Genomic DNA, 27,306 nt, shown 5'->3' with positions numbered 1-27,306 from the left:
AGAGAAATGGGTAAAATGAAAGAAGTTTTCAGGCAGGAAAAGTCTGCACAAACCTGCAGCGCCAGCCAACAATCCAGCCAACCTTGCTCTTTTGTTCAAAGCTAGATTCATCACATATCACTGGGTTTTTCGTTTCTTTCTGTTTTTTTTTTTTTTTTTTTTTTTTTTTTTTTTAACAGAACATAAGAGGGTTCTACTGAAGCCCATCCAATTTGAAGTCCTACTCTCTACCATCGTCGTAGTCATCGTCGTATACCATGGTCTTATCTAGAAAATTACAAAAACCGATCTAAAACAATGGAGAGATGAATTCATTCGAAGGATAAGAGAGAGAGAGGAAACTCGGTCTACCTTTTTTTTATCTCGGGTATATAGGACAGACCCTCAAGCCAGGTGAGCTACTGCTGACTGCTCTCAGACAGTATTGTATGGGAGAAGAGCAGCCCTTTGTCCCGTTTTCCATGTTCTTCCTTTTTGGATTGGAATGCTTACACTTCAGTGCTTCAGTTAGTTGGTTGTTTTTTTTTTCCATTTTTTTTTTTGTGTGTTGCACAATCCACAACCGAGGATATTCATTTGGAGTGTAATACCCAAGTTGGTGGTTGTAATCATTTTTTTTTTTTTTTGTTTGTTGTTGTTGGTTTGTGTGCTCTTCCTAGCTCATTATTTAACTCGCCCCACTGCGCCAAACTATAACGTTTTGTAATGAAACCTTGTTTATTTGTGGCGACGGTGACGTTGGTTGTGAAATGGGGAGGGGTAGAGGGGGTCGGGGAACGAGGGTAAAGAGAAGGTAATTTAGACTTTCTCATTCCCACAGATAAAAAACTGAATCGAGCTGTGTAGACAAATTCCTTGTTTTATCCCATATTCACCCCACAGACTTTTCCCCCCCCCCCCCCCCCTCACCTTCTTTAACTTTTGAAAATCCCCATACAACCCCCTTTGGTGAAAATTCTTGATTAAAGTTTAATCAAGGTTGAATTATTTTATTTTTAGTAGCTTTGCTGCGAGATAAAATCGGCATCTCTAAATGTACTCCCCCTTTCTCATCCCCCCTCTGCTGAATAAGATTGAACGAAAGAAAAAAAAATGTTAAATGTTTGAAGATTTACGGATTAAATAATTTGTAAGATACTTTAGAGTCTTAGAGATTTGTTGAACGAACGATATGCCGCGCCGCCACCAGATGGTTTAGATAGACAGATGGATTTTTGCCCTTCTAAAAAGTTTTGCTGAATACCTACTACACCACCCTAATATGTAGGTGATGCTATACTGGAATTCCTTTAATTTCGTGTGCTTAATTGAAAATCTTCCGGGGTTTCACATGCTTTTCAAAACATACAGCCGCACCAAAATGGAATGCAATTGAGATGAAATACCTTTGCTTACAAAACCTATTACTGTGGTTTTAAATTATTGTTCTTGAAGGATGGTAAAAAGAGAGGTTTGATGGGGGAAGGAGGGCAAAAGAAGGTGTGGAACAAAGGTGATAGCTTGTTTGTTGAAAATTGATGTAATCCTGATGTTGAATTTTGTGTGAATTTTGCGAAATGAGAGAGGGTTTTCTGAGAATTGATGGAATTTACCTCTGAATTTTGGTGCATGAAAGAATGGAAGAAATGAGAAGGATGAAGTGAATTATTTCATTCAGCAATCAAGTTTGAAATTGAAAAAGTGTGAAGGAATAATGTGATTGAAAGTTAAGGAGTGAAAAGAAATTAGAAATATTCCTTTTCAATTCTTTGAAAGGAAATATTTCAAAAACTAAGACTAAATTCAAAAAAGCTCTTATCAATGTCCCAAACTGCTGATAAGTGCTTCATTTCTTCTAGCGCCACACTGTTTTAAGTTCCAACTCCTGAATTGTTGGCATTTCATTAGGCAATACATTAAAATTGTTATATTTTATCTGCTGAATTGTGCTGAATGGCTTCTAAGCCCGCGAAAGCCTTTTTCCCAACTACTGAATTGTGCTTTCAAATTGTTCAGTACGTAATTATTCAACTTATTTTCTGCTGAATTGTGTTACACTCCTTCCAAAACTACATAAATTTGTTTGCTAACTGCTGAGTTGTGTTTCATTTATTCTATCACCCCATTACCCAATATTCTAACAGCTGAATTGTTAGGACTACATTGGCTGCTGAATTGATAGCAGTATATCAGTCAATGAGCCAATTGCTGAATTGTTAGCACTTAGTCAGCATTCCCTCTGCTGAGTTGGATTTTAGGCCCATTTAACACTCCATTAGGCAATTCATTGAACTAGGCAACTTTCGACACGGAATTAGTTTGTTCTATCTGCTGAATTGTGCTGAATGGCTTCTAAACCTGCTTTTGTAGCAACTGCTGAATTGTGCTCTTAAAATGTTCAGTACTTGATTATTCAATTTATTTTCTACTGCATTGTGTTACACTCCTTTAAAATCTACATAAACTCAACTCACATTATCCAAAATTCTTACTGCTGAATTGTTGAACCTACATCAACCAACTGCTGAATTTTCAGCATTTTATCAGTCAATGAGCCTGCTACTGAATTTTGCTTCACTTCTAGCACTATATTTACCATTATTTCAATTGCTGAATTACTCTTCACAACTTCTAGCACTTAATTATTTAATTTTCCCTTTGCTAAATTCTTCTTCGAAGACAAATTTATCTAATATTCTATCAGCTGAATTGTGATTAACTTCTTCTAGCATTTCATTAACCATTAACATTCTTAACTGCTGAATTGTAGGCAAGTTCATTAGGCAATGATCCAACAACTGCTGAATTGTGTTTCATCTTTTGCACATTTAATGTGCTGAATTACACTTTACAATTCCCAGCACTAAATTTTTTAAATTGCCCTTTGCTGAATTTGAAGTTGAGATTTCTTTCTAGATTTTGTTGAAATTATTACTTTGAAATTCAAAATGACCTGGAGTTAAACAAATTCATAACTCTTTCAGGTCACATACAATACAAATAAGCCCAAAACTATGCAACCAAAATTCATTTTTTATGTAAAAAAAAAAAACCATTTGTTTGTCATTGAAATAGCCACATTCATACAGGCTTGCTTTGGTAGACACCCGATAGAGGTATTAAATTTATTGTTCCATGTGTTTATGCATAACCACAAACAACAACAACAACTCACTTCTCTCTTTATCATTTAAGTAGTTTCTCTCACACTTGTAATAATGACAATGATGCATAAATACAAAATCCTCTTTGTCCATCATCCAACACAACATCCTTGTGGTTTTTGTGGGCACACTATAACTTTTTGTAGAGGGCGAAATGTAAAATAATATTTTCTCCCCGACACAATCTATGTATGACATGAAACAGAAAACAAAAACAAGACACAACAATGTTTTTGTTTTCAACCAAAAAAAAAACGAAAAAAAAAAAACATCATCATCATCATCGTAGACGAACGTATAGACTAAAGTCGAGCTAAAGTGAGACCTGTGTGAAGAAAGGATAACACAGAGACTTGTCCTGCTGACAAAACACACACCTGTATGTTATTGTAAATGGCAACGATGTGTGTTATGCAAATGAGCTTTGATGTTTTTGTTTTACGTGTGTGTGTGTGTGTTGCCATTGCCACAAAATACAAAACAACAACACACAACTCAACACATAAGACACAACTCAAACAAACACACAAGAGGCCAAAAACTTTATTATATACAGAAATGAATCAACCAATCTGCTCTGAGCTTTGAGAAACCAAAAATGTTGTTTTCTTGTGCATTATTGTCTCTCTATGTCTGTCTATGTCTATGCTTCTGATGGTTTTAAATTTTAATGCCTAAACCCCAAAGTGTACCTTAACTTTTTTTTTCTTTTTTTTTTATTCATTCTTTTCCCCATTTTGTTTTTTTTTTTTTTAAGTTTTGTTTTTTATTGTTTTTGTATACCTTTGAGTATGTCCTTTTAAGTCATATCCTTGTCCTTTCATGTGTATAGTGTAAGCACTTTTTGTGTTAGTCCTGTAGTCAGTCGTTCCCTATCACATCATGGTCCTTTAACCATATATTCGTGTTTTGTGTGGTTATCCTTTATAAGAAACCGACTTTCAATTGTTTGTTTTATTTTTTGTTGTTTTTATTTTTCTACTGAATGAATGTCCTTTGAAAATTCATTCAGTCGATTTCGTTTTCTCTCGATTTTTATTATTTTTTTTTTTTCTGAAATTCCTTTAAGTGCATAATTTCTATTTGAATGCAGTTTACTGGAAGAATTCTCGTTAAAATTGTTTTTATTGCATTTTATTTTTTTTTTATTTTTTTTAATAAAATTCCAATGTGGAAAGTTTCATCTCGAATTGGGTCAAATAAAAAAAAAACATGTTTACTATTGTGAAATAAAATTTTTCTATTTTTTAAAATTTTTTCTCCATCCTTTTTCAAAAAAAAAAATGCTAACAAAAAAGTATCAAGGAGATCAGCACCAATTAAGAAGGCAACCAAAATTCGCTCCAAACAACCAAGAGCATCGAAGAAAGTTAAATTTATCAGTAAGTTTTGTACTTTTATACTTAAATAAAAAATCAATTGTTTTTTGTTGATGTATTTTTTTTTTTTTTTTGTTTTAATTTTTTTGGGAGTATAACATTTTTTTGCTTTGGAAATATTGAAATACAGTCTAATTTGCAAAAATTGCAAGAAAAATAAAAATATATAAATAAATTATTTTTTATAAGAATAGAAATAAATATATTTTTTTTTTTTGTAAAACAATTTTTTTTTTATATTAAATCGGTCATAATTTTAAAAGATAATAAAAACAAAAATAAAATAAGAAGGTCTTATGACTTTAAAGCATTAAGGTGAAATAAAAAAAAAAAAAACATTAAATTTGATTTTGAATATTGAAAACAGTTTCTTATATTTTTGTAGTTTTGAAAAAAAGTATCGTTAAAAAATTTCAACGATGGAATAAAAAAAAAAAAATACAAAAAATCCTCTTTAAACAATGAAATTTGTTTTAAGAATGGATTTTTTTTAATTTCAAGAAAAAAAAAATTTTAAATAAATTTTCTGGAATTTTCGAAAAAACAAATTTTTTTTTCAGAACCAAAAAAAAAAAAAAATTTTAATTTTATTTTTTATATTTTGTTTATAAATATACATTAACTGGGATTTTATTTAACAAAAAAAACTCTCACAAAGCTGCTTAAAAAATAATCTTCATACAAACCTGACCAAACTTTGTGAAGTTTTTAACAAAAATAATATAAAGTATAAACTTAAAAAAAAAACATTAATCATTTTTGGAAAAAAAAAAAATTAGAAAAAGTAAAAAATACAAAAAACTTTTAAAAATTACAAAAAGTAAAAAAGTCAGAAGTCAAAAGCTGCAATCCTAAACAAATTAATCAAAGTTCGACAAAAAACGTCAATTATAAAACAACACTTAAAAAATAACAAAATTTAAAATACAACAAAAAAAAGTGAAATATTTTTGGCTCAAAAGCATCAACCACAAAATTCTAAAGAGGAATTTTGGAATACTTTTTTTTGACCATAAATAACGACACTTGTCTAATACCAATTTTGGAAAAGTTTAATTTCCTCAAAAATCATAAAACCGGTTTTTAAATTTCTGACTATTTCTTAAATAACTCGTTCAATGTTATTAAATTTTATGTCATGCAAATGCATTTTCATTGCCTTAAAATAAATCAAAATCAAAATGTTAAAAAAATATTTTAAAAATAAATTTTTAATTTTTGAAAAATTAAATTTTTCAAAATTTGTTTTTGAAATTTTGGTTGAAGGTGTTTATTAATAAAAATACGTACTATAAAATACAATACTTAAAAAAAAAAATTTGTTGAAAAAAATGTCTCTAACAAATTTGAATTTTTATTCCCTTAAAAAAAACTCAATTTGCATATTTGTTTTGGAGTTTTTTTCATTTCAAATATTGGTTCTTGTTTTTGATAACAAATTCTTGGGAGAGATACTTGCGAGACGAACTTTTTTCGATTTCTCTCGATTTCATCATTATTTCAACTTTTTTAACGAATATCTACTTAATTTTATATTATATACCTTATCGCAAGTAAAATATGAAAAAAGGAATTTGGACCTATTCTCCAATTTTGAACTAAAAAAAAAATTTTACATGTTTCCAACTTTTAATGTGAATAAATAAAAAAGTCATGGCATTATTAAACAATACATATTCAATATTTTTTGTTCTACAATAAGATAAGATATTTAATATGTTCCACAAAGTTACCTTTTTTTATTTTAGAAAAATTTTCTCAGTGCCATCTTGTGAGTTTCGTTCTCATAGACGTTAAACATTTTGGAATGTAAAATTTTTTCTAACCTTTATTGGCTGTATGATTGAACTTTTACGACTTCATTTTAAAATGTATTATCATTTCAAAGTTGACACTCTTACTTATATGGCAAATAAGACCCATTAACCTTTTATATACACAAACGAGTATGTGTGCATATTAAATTTAAGCACCTTCCTTTTACCTTTATAAGCTCTCTTAAATTTAAATGTTATTAATATAACATCCACTTTTAAAATCGTTATTTTCATCGATTTTTTTTTTTTTTGTTCTTGTTTGTAACAAATTTATAACATTTTTAATGGATCCACCTGCTTCTTTCACTGTTAGCATTTTCCTATTTTTAACGTCATTTCTTTTCCATTCTCCATCGTGGTTAATTTCGTTCCGCAAAAAAGATTTTCCAACACACACAAACAAATAATAACATTATTTTAGAGAGAGAGGGAGATGAAAAGTGACTCTTTCTATAAAATAACTTTGCGTGTCTATTATGTTGAAATTAAATTCATTAATTTCATTTCATTTCTAACCTCAGACAGGGGTTTTTATTTTATCTTTTGTTTTCGGTTTTTTTTTAATCTAATAAAAATAACAACAACAACAGCAAACAAACAACTCGAAAGAAGAACCAAATTTAGCTTAGAGCTGTAAAGCAAAATATATGTACAAATGTACAAAACTGTCGGCAAGCATAGAATAAGGACTTTTAAACCGAAAGGAAGTTGGAACGTCACGTCACGTTACCGTATAATTACAGTGGTCCAAAATGCAAGAAGAAAACACATAAATATAAAAATGTGGAATGTATTTTTTGCAGGTGCAAACTAAGGTTTAATTAATATATTTACAAATCTAAAACAAGAAAAAGTTAAGCTATATTCTTGGCAAAAAGAAACATACGTTCCACACCTGTTTTTTGATTGTTTGATACAAATGATAACAACTTTTCCATTCTAATTGAACCCTATTTTTTAGCATCAATACGAAGCTGTTATTCAAATTTATTTTTAAAAAATCGATTTAATAAAATACCTACAAAGATTTACGTTCCACATTGTTTTATTTTGGTCTTTTTTTGACTTATAGTAAGTAGGAAGGTATTTTCTTCATATATCATCACAATTTTTGTGGATCATATTTATAAAAATTGTGTGGGTGGAAATTTTGGCAACACGTTCCACATTTTCTATTCTGTTTCAAAGTGTTTTATTTTTGCTAATCTCAAAGTCTTCAATAAATTCAATGTAATTTTTCCCTTCCGAATATTTCACAAAAAAATCGTAATGCAGACTGTATCACTGTAGAACGTTACTTGTGGAACGCAAACATTATTTCACCACTCAAGTTGAATGCAAGGTTTAATAAGGAAAAGTTAATTTAAGGAATAACGAAAAGTTGTTTATTAAAACATCACATATATTGTAAATCATGTTTGACTTTTGAAAAAAGAAAAAATGTGTGGAACGTATTTACTTCTTTAAAGAAACATACAAAACTTAAGAAATAAATGATGATTTTGTCAGCGTTACAGTAACTGCATTTTTTGAAGTCCTTGCACGTTTTTAGATCATGTTAATCGCTTGCGTGAAATTTTTAATAACATACATTCCACAACTCCAAATATGAATTAAAATTATTCCATAAGCTAATTTTAAGTTCTTCAATAACACCATAGGATCAATTTCCTCCCTTATAACATTTTGTGGAACGCATTGATTTTATTTGAAAAAAAAGCTTTGGAAAGTGCTTCCTACTGTGGATCGTAATAATTATTGAAAAATTTTATGAAAAAAAAAAAAAAATTGAAAAATGTATTCATTATGTTGTCCTAGATAAAAAAAAGTTCTTAAATGTTTTCGAAAAACAGTAAATGTTCCATGTATCTTTTTGTGGAACGTATAGATATTTAATACCAAGAAAGGATTTTTTGACAATTTATCCACAATAAAATGAATTTAGAACCACTATGGTAACCGCCAACTACCGGGAACACCATTATATATCCCTTCTAATGCATAACGGTATACAAATTCTTAAAAAAAAAAAAAATAAATACCATGATATATAACAAAAAAAGTGAGCAAATACAAAAAGAAGAAAGCAAACAGAAGAAGAAGAAAAAAAAAAAAAGTGCCAGCAATTTGTATTTGCAAATGAAAATTCATTATTGTTTTCGACTCCTGGCTGAGTGTTATTTTTTTTGCTCGATGTTTTTTTGGGGGTTCTGAAGTCTGCTGTGTATAGTGTAGGCGTTGGTTGGAGGTACTATAGTGGCGTGTTGAAAGGATTTCATATTAAAAGCCAAAAAAAAAAAAAGAAAACACAACAAAAATGACCTCTGGTGTCAATGAAAAAGTGTTCCGTCTTCAATTGCTGGTGTTGGCATATCCGTTTCTCTCCCTTTCTCTCCCTTTCTCTCTCTCTCTCTCATATTCAATATGGATGTCCCTAGGCTGTGTTACCCTTTCCCTATATCATCCTGGCTTATATATAGAAAACAAATTAAATTTTCCAAACACATAGAGCAGAAGGGGCAGTATTGTGAAAGGATTAAAAGGTTATTCGAAAGCAAAGGGGGGGGGGGGGGGGGGGGAGGCAAAAGCAACTGAGGTGGCAAGGATGATGTTTCAGAGTCAGCCTTGTGTAAATGAATGGATTTTGTATTGGAAAAACATTTTAACTTGTTTTTTTTTTTTTTTTTTTTTTATTTTGGTATCATCATCTACGTCGTCGTTTTCGTCTACGTTGTGATCGTCGTCGTCCTTCGTGGGGATGTATGGTGGATTCAAGAGTCCATCCACCTTTGAAATCCACCAAAAGACTCCTCTTTTTAACTAATTCCCTAGAACTGGAGTGGCATAGATAACCTTTTTTCACTGTTATTCAAAATTTGTTTGGTTTTTGTTGTTGTTGTTTTTTTTTGAAAAAGAAAAAAAATTGTTTTTTTTTTTTAGCACACTTTAGCGAGATAACTCTGGTGTATATAAACTTTGTATCGTTTATATGATGATGCCTGCAAGCTTAAGATTAATGGCTTTTTATTCATCTTGTAGATTTTCTCAGATGTTTTTAGAAGATAGAATGAGAATGATGTTGATGATGATGATGGGAGACTAAATGAGTAAAAGAGAGAGAGAAAGAGAGGAAGAAGGAAACATAGAAATGACAAATAGATTTTGTTTCACTTGTTTTAGCTTTGGTTACGAGTCACTAGTTGATTGCATAATGGCCTGAAGAATGGAAACTAATGATTATAATCGTTATAAGTCCTCATTTGTTTGTGTGTGTTGTTTTTTTTTTTTTTTTGATTTTTAAGAGAAAAATGAATTTTGTGAGTGTCTTGAAGTTAAAAAGTTAAAAGTTGTTGTTTTGGTTGAGGAGGGAATTTCGAGTGATGATTAAAGTTTTGGAATAGTTTTTTTTTTTTTAGTTTTTTGAAATGAGAAGAAGGAGTTTTGTTGAAAATGTTCTTAAATCCAATCGTAATAATGGATCAAGAGGTTGGAAAATTAATTTAATTATTTTGGTAAAAAAAACTTTTGAATAACAAAAAGTGGGCAATTTGGGAAGTGAATTATGTAATTTCTTAACTACTTAGAAAAAGAAAGGAATTGAAATTGTTTTACTTTCAAACTGAATTGACAAGTTAATATTTTTTTTTGGCCAATTTTGGGCTCAAGGTAAAAGTGATGGGCATTCCTTGCGAGGCCTCGCGAGGTTTGGGTGTAGATAAATGCAATTAAGCGTTAACAGATAAAGAGGCAACAAAGATGTTATAAATAAGAGATCGTTTGTGAATATTACTAAAAGAGTAGGAGAAAAAAGGGAACCCTGAGGAACATCAGCATATTTGCAGTAAATTATCATGCTTAAAATTTTCAAACACAACTTGTATTGAAGGATCAGGAATGTAATTCCTTATCCGCGAAAGAAGAGATTAATCGAAAGCAGAAGTAGTATCAATTTTTTTAAGAGAGCCCAAAAGTCGCACTGTCGGATATTAAAAAGCTTTTGTTTTTTGATATATTCTATTGAGTACCTATGTATTTAATGACGATTAATAAACGTTTCCACGACCTGACCTTATAAAAAAAACGATGCTTGTGCAATTGGACGGTAATTAAATGAGAAGAAGACAGGCTCACCACTTCTAAGCACCAGTTGAATATTAATGCTAGTAGCTTGAAAATTTATTTAAAAGCTAAAAAATTCCACCTAAAAACAAGCGGATTTCAGCATGAACAATTCCGTCTTAATTTTAGCGGAAATCTACTTTATTTAAGATGAAAATAATCTAATTTTTATAAAAATAAGAATTTTCTTATTTTTTACTACAGTTGCAAGATTTTCATCTCATAATAAATGGATTTCCGCTTAATTTAAGATGGAATTTATCTTATCAAAAAACCGTGCAGAAATCCGCTTGTTTTTAAGTGGTCTTTTTCTCAGTGTATAACCTAAAAACTTAAAATTTCATAAATAAACGTGCTGTTGTACAGACTGGAAGTAGTACAACGTGCATTTATTTCTGCATAAAACAACCTTATCGAAGCTTTAACGAAGCCAAAAGCTTGCGTTGTAAAAATCGAGTGATTGATTAAAATAGATGAAAAGAACTATGGAACAATATTAAAGTCAAGTAATATATTAACAATAATTTTATAAACATAGGTAAAGTTCTGATCTAAATTCGGAGAACTCATATTTTTTAACATTTTTGAAAACGCAACTTTATGGAAAAAAGTTCTATATGATTTTGTAAAAAATGTAGAAAAAACTGCTGCTAAAATAAATAACGTATGATATTGACTACTTTTTGATAGAATTTTTTACTGCTGTTTAGCAATATGAAGCCATTTGAAAGTTTTTATTTTTAATAGGTTGTATTTTTTTATACAAATTACATATTTCTAAAATTTTTCAAAAAAAAAAAAAAAAACAAAAAAAAAAACAAAATTGGTGAGCCATTAAAAAGGTAATATTAATTGAGCTATAAAACATACAAAATAATTCAATGAAAGTTTTCAAAAAATTGATTTTTCAAAAAAAAAAAAAAAAAAAAATTTGTTATTCAAAAACTATGGTATTTTTTTTTTTTTGAATTTTTCTTAATTATAATTTTAGAGTCACTAATAGTAATAGAATAATAATATTAGAGTTACTTACAAACTTGAATGGTCCAACATTTTTTTTTTTTATTTCAAGCGTACGACCTTATTTTCCACATTACTTGAGAAAAAACAGCCTTTTCCATTTTGGTCATATATGGCAAGTACCGTTAATTTTGATCCTTAAAAAAATTGCAAGAAAGTTTTTGGAAGTTAGACCACTTATCCTTTGATATTCTTAAATTTTACCTTGATCTTTATTTGCAATAATATGACTAAGAATAGCGACCAAATCTTAACCCTCTATAGGCACACCTCTTTTTTGTGACATGATAGGCGCACGGGTGCGAATTTGGTTTATACTTTTTCATGTCGCTAGAACTTTTTTCGGTCTCAATATTTTATAGAGAATCGCATATGAAATTTATGTAGAATTTTGCGAAGAATTCGAATATTGTATTCACAATTCCGAAAAAAAATATTTTCACCCTTATAAACAGACTTCTTTGTGACCACTTTTTTGAAAAATGGTAATTTTTTTATTTTTGTCCTGCCAAATTCGCACCCGTGTGCCGACAGAGGGTTAATAATTAAAAAAAAAATTGCGGCCCCATATCTCTTTTGATTTTTAACTTGAAAGTGAGTCATCTTCATTTTCATTCTGAACTGATACGCATTAGGAAAAAATTCTTTTACCTCACAATATCACCAGTTCCACCTTAAATTTTCATTTTTAAATTGACGTCAGCGAAATTTCAACTTAAAATCATTCATGTAGATAAAATGTATACAAAATCCATATCATATCATAAAACAAAACCCAAAACAAACGTAAGATTAAAATTTTCTAAAATTGTTTTACAATATATTCAAAATGTATCCTTTTTGGCATTACATCAAAAATATTATTATTATTTTGCCATAGAGAAATCCTCTTAACTCCATTTGGCGTTCATAATTTACTATAAATAACTTGGCAACCGTTTTGAACCCTACTTTGCCATATGAATGTGCCTTTGCCTTTCCTAAGTCCTTTTCCATTAAGCTTAATTTTGAATCAAAATTGATTTCTATTTTCGTTTCGTTCAACAACAAAGTAAAAAACAAAAAATGATAAAAATTCCCAGAGTATATAGAATACTAAAAGGCCCAACTCAACAACAAAATTCAAAATTGAATTAAATCTTTTTCATATTCTTTCTCTCTCTCTCTGTAAATATCTCTTCTAAAATGTTGTTTAACCTTTTCAATTTTCTCTCTCACTCTATTTCTATTCATAAAGCATTTACCGAAGTTAAATTGAATTATTTATTATTATTTTAAGGACACACTCCCTCTATTATCGTTATCGCCTTCTCTCTATGTCAACTGATGGCAACCAGAATCCTTTCTAAAATTCGTCCTTGTCAGTGATGATTTTATATAATTTTGAATGAATAAACACTAATTACCGACGAGCAATTTTCACGCTAAGTGACATTTTATGTTTTGGGTCTTTCAATAAAATGTCAAATGGTTATGTGTATGCAGCTTCTGTATAAAACATGTCAGAATTCAGAAACTAATAAATCTCATCAAATAAATTAAATTGTTTGATAATAATATAATTATTATTGATTTGGAAAAGCACAGTTTAAATGCTAAATTTATTTGTATTTGTTTTTATTTAAAATAGAAATTATTACTCGCGTGGGATTTAAATTGTTTGCATAAAATAAAAAGTGGTTGTTTGTATAGTCGGTTTACGGACGATAATTTTACGTGATAACGTCATAAAAAAAATAGGTTGTATGCTTTTGTTAAAATAAAATGATTGAAAAATTATATGTTTTGCCAACTTTCTTGTTAAAAAATTTATAAGATACTAAATCAATAATAATTTACTAGAAAAACCTAAAAAAATACTTTTTTTTTATTTTCTCATAATATCAATTTTCTTATTTGAAAAGCTTAAACAAAAATTTTACCGAAGCTTAATATTTTACAATGCACAAAATGTATAAATGTTATTTATAAAAAACAATAATTTTTTATGAAAAAAGTGAAAAAATCACTTCCATCACCCAAAAATCCATTTTTTTATATAAAAGCCTATTGTTTGAGCTCAAAATAATCACATCAATTATTTGTATAGGACATCTACAAAAAGGAGCTAAAATTTTCCTTACCCAATCAGTTTTCATCAATAAAAGCAAGAAAATCAATTTTTTTTTTTTTACTTCAATTACCTTAAAGTCGATTTTTTACATTACAACCTTAAATAAATTTTACATCATATGCAAGCTTATTATTTCAGCTTTAATATGATGCTTCAATCATATCTGTACGATGCCTATTTTTTTAAGCCAACCTTGTCGAAATATCTGCTCTAGATCAAAAGATATAACGTATTAAAAAAAAAGAACTTTATTATACATTTATCTGAAAACTGTGACTATGAAATTGATTGTAGGTATATCTACAGTATAAATTTCTTTTATTTATCTGTTAAAGAAAAAAAGATAAAAATAAAATACGGTTACATATGGCCAAAAAACTTGGGACAAAAATAATTGATTTTCCCCTTATTCGGTCAAAAATCAAGTTAATTTTTTTTTGCCCCAATACCTATATGTTTTATGAGTTTGATATTTTTTTAAAACTGCAATAAATTGTTAAAATAAAAAAAAACACTCAAAAATGCCCCTAAAAAAGTAGGTGTTTTTTCAAATTCATATTTTGAAACGCAGAGCCTTGAAAAAAATCTGACCCCTAATTTTTTTTTTTTTTTTCATTACACAGCCACACAAAAAAATATAAAAGTTCTTATCTGGGGTTGCGACTAAGTTTTTCATATAGTTTTTGGGTCGCTGAAACCGAATCCAAAGTCTATTTTATCGTCAAGTTTTTGAAATATCCTCAAAAAATGTCAACTCAAAAAAAAAAGTTCTTATCTGACATTTTTTGAAGATATCTCAAAAACCTGACGTAGTACGGCAAAATAGAATTCGGGTTCGGTTTTAACAACCCAAAAACTATATCAAAAACCTAGACGCAAGCCCAGATAAGAAATTTTGTTTTTCTGGTTTTGACATTTTTTTGAAGATATCTCAGAAACCTGACGTGATAGGGCAAAATTGACTTCGAATCTGGATTCAGCGATCCAAAAACTATATGACTAACATATTCGCACATCCAGATCAGATAAAAAAAATTTTGTTTTCGTGAATTTTTTTGAGGTTATCTCAAAAACCTGACGTGATGGGGCAAAACGGACTTCGGGTTCGGTTTCAGCGACCCAAAAACTATATGAACTTTTATATTTTTTTGTGTGGCTGTGTTATCTTTCGAATGAGATTTTTCAAATTTAAAAAAAAAATAAAAATTCTCCTACTTCCCTAATTTTTTTTTTTTTTGTTTTATTTATGTATTTCAAGATTAATTTACTATGTTGTTGAAAATGGTCGCGTTATTCAAAATGCCAAATCTTAAATTGAAAAAAGCAAACATTTTACCATTAAACAAACAATTTCGAATAAAAATAATACCAAATATAACCAAGGGCGCACACTTCTGCTAATTGCATAACAATAACAAGCCCACATAAATCTAACGTCCATTATAAAAGCAACTACTATAAACTACAACAGCTATAACCTGGTCTTCTAGTCCATCCTATGTACACAATATTATTACTGTCCCCCGTCAATTTCGTCAGGTTGGTTGTACATAGTGCATTGGCTTCCTGTTTCTGTTCATTTAGAGTACGAGTGAAAACGGTGGCGTACATATTTTAGTTTAACAATTCCAATTTCCACTATCCACGTCGTCTGTCATTTGAAATGCAAAATGATAAATAAAATAAAATGAAAAAAAAAAAAAATTACGAACGAAGGACGTTCGTGACTTGCAGCAATTTTAGTCCATTTTCCAAACAAGAGACGACTGAAAAAAAAAAAAATACAACAAAAATATTATTCAAAACGAATGAAGTAAAAACGAAAAATTGTCACAGTGCTGTTTTCCTATACTATTTCATTGGGTAATGCCCCTAAAGCAATATAAAAATCGTAAACACGAATAAACAACGAATAACGAACAGCGACAATTTTTTTTTTTTTTTTCTTATTCCACTTTTTTATATATTTTTGAAACTGCTTTTTTTTCTCATTCGTTTCGTGACTCTATTTTTTTTTTTGTTAAGTGTGAGTTAAGGTGATTGTTATATTGACGTTATTTCGTAGTTTATTTTTTGTTTATTCATAAATTTTATATATAACTTTTTTTTTCGACATTTTAAGCTGCATAGCGAAGGATAAATGGCGCCTACACAGGACAAAATCTACTCAACTTTTTTTTCTTTCGGAATTTTTTTTCTAATGGAAAATAAATTTGATTCGCTTTTATTTTTTTTTTTGGGTTCTATTTCTATAAATGGCCATGGCAAATGAGTCATTGTTTAGAGTAGAGAAATTTGTATTTTTTTTTCTTTTCATACGTCTATGTAAGCTTTTTCTGATGTTTTAGTTTATATTTAGGAATAATAAAAAAGGCCCTCCGACTTACCTTAATTTTTTTTAACAAAATCTATTTTGGAAGTAATCCGTGTATGACACCATTAAAAACTAGTATACTGTCACAATTCAAAATTGAATAATCTGTTTTCAATTTGGCTTTCTATTTTTTTTAAACTTTTTTACTTGCTCTATAAGGCAAGTATTGGTTTCGTGTCGAAAAAAAAAATTGAGGTTTTAATCAAAACCAACATTACGATGATGGAGAATTCCGAAAAAGTGGGTCCCGCAATTTGGTTTTTCTTCAAATTTGGTACAGATGATTTTTATGGAATGCTGAAAGTTGTTTTTTTTTTTGTTTTTTTTTTGTATCTCATTTAGAACGTATACCTCCCATACAAAAAAATACGATATTACGTATTTCTCGAAAACGGCTCTAACGATTTTGATTAAACTTTGTATACGCAATATTTAAAGCAGTGGCAATAAAACTGCATTTTTATTTTTTCTCAAAAAAGTCAAATAACAAACAAAAATTTTTTTCATTTACCTAACAAAATTTTGCCCTGTCGGCTCTTCCCCAATATCAATTTTTTTTTAAATTTAGATCCAGCTTTTAAAATCTACAAGTAGACTTACATAAAAGTGCTTTGAACTGCAAGAGCAAGTACGTGCGACCCCAGTCGTGCATTTTATTTTAAATTATTTTTTTTTTTTATATTCTGAAAAGATATTTTAATTTAAATATTTTCGAAAAATAAAAATGAATAAGAATAGGAATAAGGAATTTGTTCATGATCAGGATCATTGATCGTAGTACAGGTAAAATAAGCATTAAATACAAAAAATTGCCAAACAACTTTCATGAAATTTGGCAAAAAAATTTTCATTTACATTAAGAAAAAGAATTGCTGATAAGATGTTTTTTTTTAAGGAAAAATAAAATTTAGAATTAGTATAAAAAAAAAAACAATGACAAAATGATACCTTAATAAAAATTGCTAAGAAATTTTCATTTACCACAGAAACCAAGAATATTTAATATCTATGCAATTTTTTTTTTTTTAGTTAACAGGGTGTTTTTTTGGTAAAAAGAGAAAATTTACGATCCAAAAAAATAATTGTTTTCTATGCCATGTGTATTACAAAAAAAAAAAAGAAAGAAGTCTATACATTTGCAGACTTATTACAAAAATCTAAAGTGCTATTAGAATATCATGGTTGAAAGGGTGTTTTTTTTTATTGTACCCTTATAAAATTAAGTAATAACGCTGCATTTGAGATATGTACACTGAGGGAAAAAACTTAAAATCAACGAATTGATAAATCTATTTTCGGAATGATTTTGCGCTGAAAACTGTAAATTTTAAAATCAAAGTAGAACAAAGTTAGTCTAAAGTGGTTTTCAACCATTAAACATATCTTTATCAAAGATGTTACAACCTTAAAAAAAAATATAAATAAGAAAAAATTTGTAGCCACTGGAGATCGATTTAACAACTCTTGGGTCAGTAGGTGAGTGCTTTTCCAGCAGGCTATGTATCATGTAAGTTTTTTTTTAACATTAAATCAATGTTGACTATATTATATTTTTCAAAACTTTTTTTTTCCTCAGTGTATTAAGAACTATGAGACTTCATATGCATATTATTTTAAAACTGAGTAAGTTCTGTTAGAAGTCCCAAATGAAAATGATTCATGCAGTTTTTTTAAGAACTTTAGTGAAAACGTTCTATTTTATGTTTATGGGAACTAAAAACAAAATGTGCCTTTGGGGTGAAAGGGTGTTTTTTTGAGTGAAGTACATGTAGAAAAAAATATTGACATAATATAATTTCCAAAATGGTGTCGGATTGCTATAGAGTAATAATGTTTCATTTGGATGTGCACCAAGAATCTAAAGAGGCCATTTAATTTATTTGAATGAAAAGGTATTTTCCGAGAAAGAAGATATTTTGAACTTGGATTTTATTTGTAGGCTTTTGTTGGTGCATGCTGTAAAAGTTAGAAAAGATTATTTTTTAAATTAATGTAAATCCCGCTTCTTAATTTTTTTGCTATGCACCAAAAATACATACCTAGATACCTCTAAATAAAATTTCAGTTAAAAACTTGTGTTTTTGAAAAATTTGTCACTTTAAGCATTTTTGCCGAATTGATTTTAATGAATATTAAAAATTAATTTTGACATTATTGGTTTCGACACTCGAGATCGACATTCGAGGGTCACGGCTAATGCAGTTGTAATCATTGCCGTCTCAGTGGTCCCGGATAGCTTCTATGTCTCAAATGTCTTCGTTGCCTTGGTCAACTCGTTTACTTTTTTCGTCTTGATTTTCTTGTTTCTTTTATGGTTGTCCCAGTTGTCTCATTCACTCAGTTTTCGTGGCTTTCGTCACTTTCATGCTTCTTTTTAAGGTAACTTAGTTGGATAGAGACATTAAGAAAAGTTGTTGCAATTGCAGTTTTGTTAAAAAAAAGACTGATTCATGAAAGTAACACGGTTACAAATTCTGGAGTATTTTTTAATACAGCTCTTGTATCAAAGCAATTTTCAATACAAAAAATATTACATTTTAATACTTCGAAAATATTAAAATTATTTTTAATCTTTTTTGTATTAAATTTCAATATTTAAGTATTAAGTTTACTACTTGTAATACAAAAATTATTAGAAAATAATTTCCGTGGGTTAAATTCTAATCTTGTATTGAATTTTAATACCGCTGTATTAGATTTTAATATTTTTTTTTATTATATTTGAGTATATTGTATTACATTTTAATATAATTATACTACATTTTAATATAATTGTATTAAAATATAATAAAAATTTATTAAAAACTAATATAAAAAGTATTAAATATGAGAAGGGGAGAATGGGGCTAAATGTAACAGGGGTAAGAATTAACAGCTAAAAAAAGCGATGTTCCTTTCAATATTAAGAAACGCGTAAAGGAGAAAAATGCTCAATTTTTGCATATCTACCGGCTCATTTTCTTCAGATGAAGATTAGACGACAGGGTGAGAAGTTACACTAGTGGTGCCCAAAAAATGCATGTTTGTAACTTTTTTTTTTAATTTTATTTTTGGTCTACCTCTTTACCCGAAAAAGATAGAGTGCTAAGTGTTTTTTTGTTATATGCAACTGTGTTTTGGCTCAAATTGCGTGTATATGTTATGTCTATATCAGTTTCGCTTTTTTTTTTTAAATTGATTTTGTTTGAAAAATTTCATGCTGGGGCTAGTTGTAACATTTTTCCGGGGCAAGTTGTACCATGTAAAAACCTACCTATACTGAAAAATTGTTTACCTAATATAGTTAACAACCCTGGATATGAATGCTTGTAATTGAATTTGTATTTATTTTGAAATTGGAAACACTTTTTGAACCACCACTTGAATTCATAAAGCTTATAAAACAATTTATGAATTCAAATAACTTTAATTTAAGACTACTGTCAAATTTTCTCTGGAAATCTTGGATTTGCTCCACTTTTTTTTTTAATTTGCACCAAAATTTCATGACTGAGGTTTGTTTTTATTGTTATTAATTAAAAATTAAATAAATACAAACAAATAAAGGTATTTTTCTCTTATTTTTAGTTCTTGGTACAACCTACCCCGGTATGTGTTACACTTTGCCCCGTATGTGGGGTAAGTTGAAACAACACGATTTTTTTTTTGGAAGCTTTATTTTTCAACATTACCGTTATGTTTTGCTAAATTTTTATGATCGATCTTGGAGCCAAAACATGGGTCTTTAATTTAAAAAAGGTCTGGTTGACCCACTTTCAAATTTGTAGGAGAACCATCGATTTTAGAAAAAAGTGTTACATTTGGCCCCACTCTCCCCAACATTAAATTTTAATCAAACGTCAGCAGCCACAGTACACATATTAAGGTAATATATTCCGAACGTTGTCAAAATTTGTGGAAGATATTACCTTTTTATGTGTACTGTGGTCAGCAGCAGCCATTTTAAAAATGAAAAAAATTCCATTGTTTGAGGTACCTTTTCTAAAAAAAAATATATGTAATTAATATTTGTAAATTTGTACTAATTTGAACATACATTGCAAATGAATTTTGATCGGCAATAAGATTTTACATGCCACAGTTTGTGAAACCGATAAAATAGAGACAATAATATCACCATTATTATATTATTTGTGATTAATATTTATTTTCAGTTATGAATTTAGGAAAAGAATACATATTATTAACTTTAAATACATTTGGTATTGAATTGAAATATTTTTGTATTATCTTTTAATAAAATTCTTATTAGAAATTAATACGAAAGGATTAAATTTTAATATGTAATAATTGAAATTTAATACATTTGGTATTAAATTCTAATTTCAACTGTATTATTTTTTAATACAACTATATTACAATTTAATACATTTTTTATTAACTAAAAAATTTTCATATTTGTCTTGTATTAAATTTTAATACATTTCTGATGTAACCCAAAAAGTATTAAAAAATATACTCTAGAATTTTTAACCGTGAACCAATGAATTTTAATCTTCTTCAAAACTCATCCGAACTAATTAAAAGTTTTCAATTTTCTTAATCCCTATGATTTTATTTTTGATATACGACAGTTTTTGGTTCCAATTAATGCGCTGACATGAGTTATCCATACACACATTCACATCTTCAACAAGTTACTCCACATTGATAAATTACAATTTATGTCCTCTTTTCACGCGTAATATTTTCATTCAAGATTCCCATTTTTATTAATCCTTAAATGTAATTTCAACATTTAACGTAGTATTCTGTTTTAGACTTTTATTGAGCTCGTTTGTTCATTGACCGCAAACTGCCACTTCCATTGGGAAAAGTTACAAATCCATATAGAAGAAAATTTATATAAGTTGCTCTCCATTCTGATGCTATATATGGTTTAGTTGGTCGTTCGAGAGGACAACGACGAAGAAGAACTTCGTCAGGATTGAGTTTGAGAATGGCTTATTAATGTCCGTTTGACACGAAAACCATATTATCAGGCACAAAACTTTACTCTCTCTCTAAACGGAAGCAAACTCTACACCGCAAAGAGTATATACACCATACGACCAAACCAATGAAAAGGAAACAAAAATCAAAATGAAAAAGGACTTCGCGTTGCAGTATATCGTTGTTTGGTGGTAGTTGCAGGCATTAGTTTGGTTGCATGCGATGATGGCGCTCGCATATAGTACAACAAAACCCAACCCAACCCAACCCATATAAAAGGAGGTAAATGAGAAGACCTAAGGATTAACACGTTTTGCCCTGATTTGTCGCTGCAACGAGCTGCATTCGACTATTATCCTTCTATCCTGACTCTTTTTATGATGTAAGCTGAGGATAATTCCATGTCAGAAGCAAGGGATTAAGGCTTAGAATTACTGGCTGCTCCTGCTGCTGATACTGCTTCTGCTTTAAAAGAATAAAAAAAAAAAGAATGAACGTTCCCTTTTGTTTCCTTCCGTCGTCGTTGTCGTTGGTTTTTTTTTTTTTTTTTATTTTTTGATGTTTTGTTTTAATGGAAGTTTAAAGAGTAGCTGAAGGGATTGTGTCAGATTCACATATATAGTCCGGACGTTCGTTTTATACTGACAGACAGAGATTCGTATAGTTTCCAACGAAGAACATTTTGTGACAGAATCATTAAACAATATACTCAACGTGATATATGTTTAAGTTTTCATATGGCTTTTGCCTGGTGATAAAGTTTCGTCTTTTTTTTGCCTCCCCCCCCCCCATTTTCTTTCTCTTTTTATTATCTACTCACACACTGACACTATTTGAATGGATATAATAGATTATCCTTTAAAAGCAGACGAATCCTGGAATATCCTCCCGTCGTGCGTTGCATTGGTCGTCGTTCGTTCGTCGTTCGTTCGTCGTTATCGTCATTCGTGGGTTTTTGAAGAGTTTTTTGTATAAAACAGTTTAGTGGTCGCATTGTCATTTCAATTTGATGATGCCTGACTGAATAAGGAGAGATGGGGGAGTGGGTTGATGAAGGATATCACATGAAAGGTTCTACTTTATGAGACACTTTATTTGGTAGAAAAACAGAATTTATGAATTTAACGATATATAGTGCCATCAGTGCATTTTGATGTTTCATGAGTTTTTTAGTGTGAGAAATGAGAATGACATGACATGAACTGTATCTACCTACCTACTGAACAACATGGCGGCGCGCCGGATATCGAGATTTTGAATACAAAATGGTTGTTTACTTTTATGTTGTTTGCCGTAAACAAAGTTTAACTACACGAATAATGTGTGTGTGTTAAGTTTTTTAAAATAGGCTTTTTGGTCATTTAATTACATGAAATTTACTACATTTATACAACTTGCAAAGTTTTTACAACAAAATAAAAAAAGTAGTAAATAACTAAATGGGAGTAAGATGAGGGTGAGTGATATGTTAATGAGAGTTATAAAATGTTACAGGCATTAAACTTAATTGATTTTAGAATAAAACTGTGATTTTGTCTTTAAAAATGTAGTTAGGTAAGCTAAAATAGTTTTCGTTACTACACAGTTTTGAGAAGCTTTGTGGCAAAGAGAATTCTTAAAGTTAGCGAAAGGCCATTAATTGTTATATTAAGTTTATATAGCTGATTGCAAGCTTGTAAAAAAATGTTCGTTGAAATTGAACTGTGTGACTAAAAAGGTCTTGCATAAAATATTTGAGTCTACATGATTCAAATTCATAATGCATTTGTATTCTAACGTTCACTGTGGCGTATGTGTAACATTTTTTTAAACAAATTTTTTATTGACTTTTGTAGACTATTTTCTGTCCATTAGAATTTGAATGTGGTCAGCCGATATTGTACATAACAAAGTGTTGGTTTTTGTAAAAATCCTGATATTTTCAGAGTCTCTGGATTTTTTTTGTTAAAGGGACAAGTTCTACGCAATAACTCTGCCTTTGGGGCTTATGGCTTCAAATACTTAAAATCTGAAACCCTTTGATATCATAAATACTGTCCAAATCGAATATTTTTGTAGTTTTATGCTCTTTTTTTATTTCAAAAAATGTTTTAATTTATAAAAAATGTGTTTAAAATAATTAAAAAACCATACTAATAAATTTGTTTAATTTTGTTTTTCTTTCTAGGTAAGTGTCCATAAAAACTCTTTAAAAATTTTAACATCAACACCGTAAGTAATGTAAAATTAAATCAACATAATTTTTAATTTTCATTAAAAAAAAATAGGAGTTTTCCTTCATTTACACGGGCTCAAGCCCCCCTCCCCCCCAAGCCTCCAAAATCATGTTACCATTTAGCTGATTTCATCATAATCTACATGATTAACTGAAACTTGTTCGTAAATCTTAGAGATTTAGAGGCAGCTCAAATGATCGAGCCCCCTCCAAATTCTAAAATGGTTGTTTGTGTTTGTTTGTGTAAGTGCCTTAGTTGACGTTGAGGGTTGGGATAATTTTTTTTTTTGGGAATTAAGGCCAAATTCAGAATTCTTTAAATAATTTGTTTTGTATTTTGACGTCGAATTACATTACCGTTAAATGCTTCTGATTTGAATTAAAAAAGGAACATATTATTAAAAAAAAAATATATATTTCGGATTAAACATCAAAAATAACTTTATTGAAAATTAGTTTTTGAGACTTTCACGTTCTGCATTTGACTTTTTGAGCATTTACTTTCCGGTAGTGAAATTTATTCACACTCCATTAAATTTAAAGGCACTATTTTGAATGTGAAAGGAGGAGACAGTAGTACGAAGTCGAGAGCAGTTTCTATATCACTTTCAGTACCGCAGCACAGCGCTTTTCTCTCGATCAAAGATGAATAAAAATAATTATTTTTAGATAGACGCACCGACGCGACGCACCGACGCACCTAGAATACTGTGCAATAGCTTTTTTGAAAGCTTATTTTGCATTCTTTCAAATGTTCTTCCATTTAAGTAGTTTTCGCCTATACTTTTTGTGAAATAAAATTTCAAAGTCAAAACTTTGAAAAAAAAATTGTCAAATTTGATGTTCAAGTTATTTTTCTTTTCAAATTTGCTTTGTAAGGTGGGGCTTTTTTAAAAAAACTTTATAGCCGCATCAATTTTAATTGGAAAAAAATTAATAGTAAATTAAATTAAAAAATATTTTAATAAAAAAAAAATTAAAAAACAAAAGCACTAACTTAATATAACAAATCACCCTGTTTCACGAAACTTCTCATAATAAAAGAAAAAAAAAAAAAACAACTTTTAAAAAGAAAAAAAATACATTGTTTGTAAGTAATCAGTGCATGATTGTCAAAAAAGAATGGTTTTGTAATTTATTTTAATAAAAACAAAAAAGTACTTTCTTTAAAAAAAAAAAACAGTTTTTTTGAAGTTCAAAATTTCATTAAAAATATTTTAGGCAAATATTTAGCAAAAGTGTTTTTATGGGCTTATAGAGTATTTATTTATCATGCTTTCTCCATTTTTAGACTTGCTAAATATTTGCCTAAACAGAAGATTTTGAGAAAAAACTTTAAGATGCGTTTCAAAAAATTACTTATTTTCTCATTCAATTTTTTTTTTCAGAAGAAAAGTAATTTACATATTTTTATCTGTAAGAAATTTGTATTTTATTTTTTTCTCAAGTAATTTTGAGTTTAAACAAAAAAACAAAAGAACACCTTTTTTATTACTTATTAAGAACTGAATTTTTTCTCTAAAACTCTCAACTTTAACCGCATAAATAAACATAAATTTAAGACTTTGAACAAAATAAATATGCTCATCTTATCAATTTTACTGTTAAGTTTAGAACTCCTGATCTTTTTTCCCATAGCTTTAGTTTAAAAAATAACCTTTATATCACCACACTATATGAGGCTGCCCCACTGTGCGACGACGCACAGACCAACGGGTGTCATGACGAAATCCACTTTTTTGGACTTCTTATCATCGTAATGTTAATTTTGATTGAAACCTCGATTTTTTTTGACACGAAACCTGGGCGAAACGCTTTGGAGTTGAGGTGACTTGAACTTTAAGATCGAAACCAATACTTTCCCAATAAAACTAGTAAAAAAAAAAATAAATAAACAAAATTGATCCCACAAATCGATCTCAGAAAACCGATGAAAGCGGAAAATCGTATCAAAAGTCATAATTTTGCTTCATGTTTTTTTTTCGGTTTTCTGAAAAATGACAAAATGTATTTTTATACCATTTTGAATAGTCACTCCTCAAATATTCATAGTATTTTCCTTGATTTTGTATTTTTTTGTATTTATTTGTAATTAAACTTTTGAATATTAACTTATTTTTTTTACAATTTTTAGCTGCTACAAAATGTATTTGTAATGTGTTTGAATTTTATTCAATTTGTTTAAAAATTCAAATATTTCAAACAAAAAAGTTAAGCAATGAATCTTTCATAATGAAAAAAAAAAAAACAAAAATATTACTCAAAAATAGATAGAAAAAAAACAGGAAAATGATTTAAATCCTCTTTGCTTAGAAATTCAGGATAAACTGTTTGATGAATAGGAAACAATTTTGAGACAAGTTTTATATTAATTCTTACTTGAAAAAAAAATTAACTCAGTTCTAACAACCAAATGTATACCTACCTAACAAAAAACATTGCTTTTAAATTTTCTCTTTTATCACAATGTTGATTCAAGATAAAATCTTAAAAACAAAACAAAAATCCAAAAAAACCAGCAGTAAAAAGAATCATACATATTCATTCATCTCACAAAAAAAAAATGTTATTAAATTAATTAACTTAAATTGAAACAGAACAAAATTATTTATCATCAAAAAAAAAAAAAAATCCCAAATTTACTTCATCAAATTCGTATCCTTATTTTTGTGTTTTCTTTTTTTGAAAAGGTTCAAGTCAATCGGCCTAAGATTAAACAAACAATCATTACTGTTCGTTTCACAATTCCAAAATATAAATACACCTTAAATAAGAAAGAAAGCCGAACTTCTTAACAAGGAATCTCTGACAAATATCCTCTGGGCAGATTTCAATGTGTAAATAATCTCATTTTTTTTTTCTTTTTGCCAAATGTGTATATAGCTACATTTTTATACAACCAACAACTAAAAAAAAAAAACTAAAAAAAATATTACGTATACACCATGGTGAACGAAATCTCTCTCCTCCTGTGCACTGTGTTTGTTGGTTAGTTCCCTTTTTCCCATGATAAATAATTTATTTCGGAATAACTTAATTACATCACGTTCCATCTTTCCTCATTCCTCCAAACATACCTACCCCCTCTCTCACTCATGCTTTTTAATAAACTTTGAATTGAGTTCCTCTTGTAGCTTGTTCGCCTGAAAATTCACCGACTTTATTATTTACTTTGTATTTTGCAAAATGAACTTCTCTCACAGCACGTTCGTCTGTGTTTTTTTTTTTTTTTTTTTCATAAAACCGGACCGTACCCGAACACAAACACCCAACACAAATACACACAAACGAGAAAATAAGCTACTTCCTCTCTCTGTTTGTGTATAGTAATCCTTTATGCAGGTGTTTATTGGCGAAACATTTCTGTATCGAATTATAATTGTTCCCTAGTTGTGCCATAATGTGGTGTACCACCACCTGGCACCTTCATTTCCGATTCACATTAAAACAAAAAGCAAACAAAAAAAAAGGATGATTTACGTAATGGCAAAAACTATACACCGAAAGGATAGGTACGGTACGAGTATAGATATCGTTTTGGTTGGGTTTTTCATCCTTTTTTGTGGATGTGCAAGTTGAAAATTTCTCCCCTCTCCTCTCAACCTTTTCAAAAATCACACAAAGCAAAGGATTTAAATACTCAATTCAAAATGTGTCACTTTGTGTGTGGGACGTAGGTTTTTTTGTGATGTTTGCAAGGATACCAACCGAATGGTGGCGGTGATAGTACCCAAAAACTCTATGTGCGTCCTTTTTAATCATAATACACTCATAGCACCACGGAAATGGGTAGAAAAGTTCGTTGTTAACACGGATGGTTGGGCTTGTTAGCCCACTTTATAATTATGTTGTTAACGACAGAGAAGGACGAGAGTGAGGTTGTTGAGAGATAAAATAGATATGGAAAGGGTCCTTGTGGTTTTGGTTTTAGCTTAGACCGTGTTTATCCTTGTCAGACAACATGTGTAAAAAAAAAAATAATCACATTCCACGTAGGTGAGAGAGAGGATGAATACATAAATGAGCTTCCTCTTTAGCCCTTATCCGGACAACATAATCAGTTGCTGCTGCTCCTGCTTGCTGGTTGGATGGCTAATTTACAGCTTCAAGTGAGACATATTCAAGCTGCTTTTCTAAAGCAGCATCAACCCAAACGCAAGTAAACACAAACAAAAATCCAAGTAAACACAAACA

General features: G+C 29.3%; 1 protein-coding gene across 3 annotated transcripts in view; it reads left to right on the top strand.

The window, feature by feature from the left end:
- The window catches only part of LOC129916571 (stathmin), a 217,855-nt gene that overhangs the window by 123,688 nt on the left and 66,861 nt on the right, over positions 1–27,306 (top strand). For 2 of the 3 annotated variants that reach the window (XM_055996589.1, XM_055996586.1), the window contains exon 2: positions 4,442–4,525. The exons of the other annotated variant lie outside the window; for it this stretch is intronic. In XM_055996589.1, the coding sequence (XP_055852564.1) occupies positions 4,442–4,525 (84 nt within the window). The remainder of the gene's footprint in view (positions 1–4,441; positions 4,526–27,306) is intronic. 3 annotated transcript variants of the gene reach the window in all.

The sequence above is a fragment of the Episyrphus balteatus genome, chromosome 3, assembly GCF_945859705.1.
Source record: "Episyrphus balteatus chromosome 3, idEpiBalt1.1, whole genome shotgun sequence".
Lineage (NCBI taxonomy): Eukaryota > Metazoa > Arthropoda > Insecta > Diptera > Syrphidae > Episyrphus > Episyrphus balteatus.
Note: the sequence above shows the minus strand (reverse complement) of the source record. Positions and strands in the feature narration are given on the sequence as shown.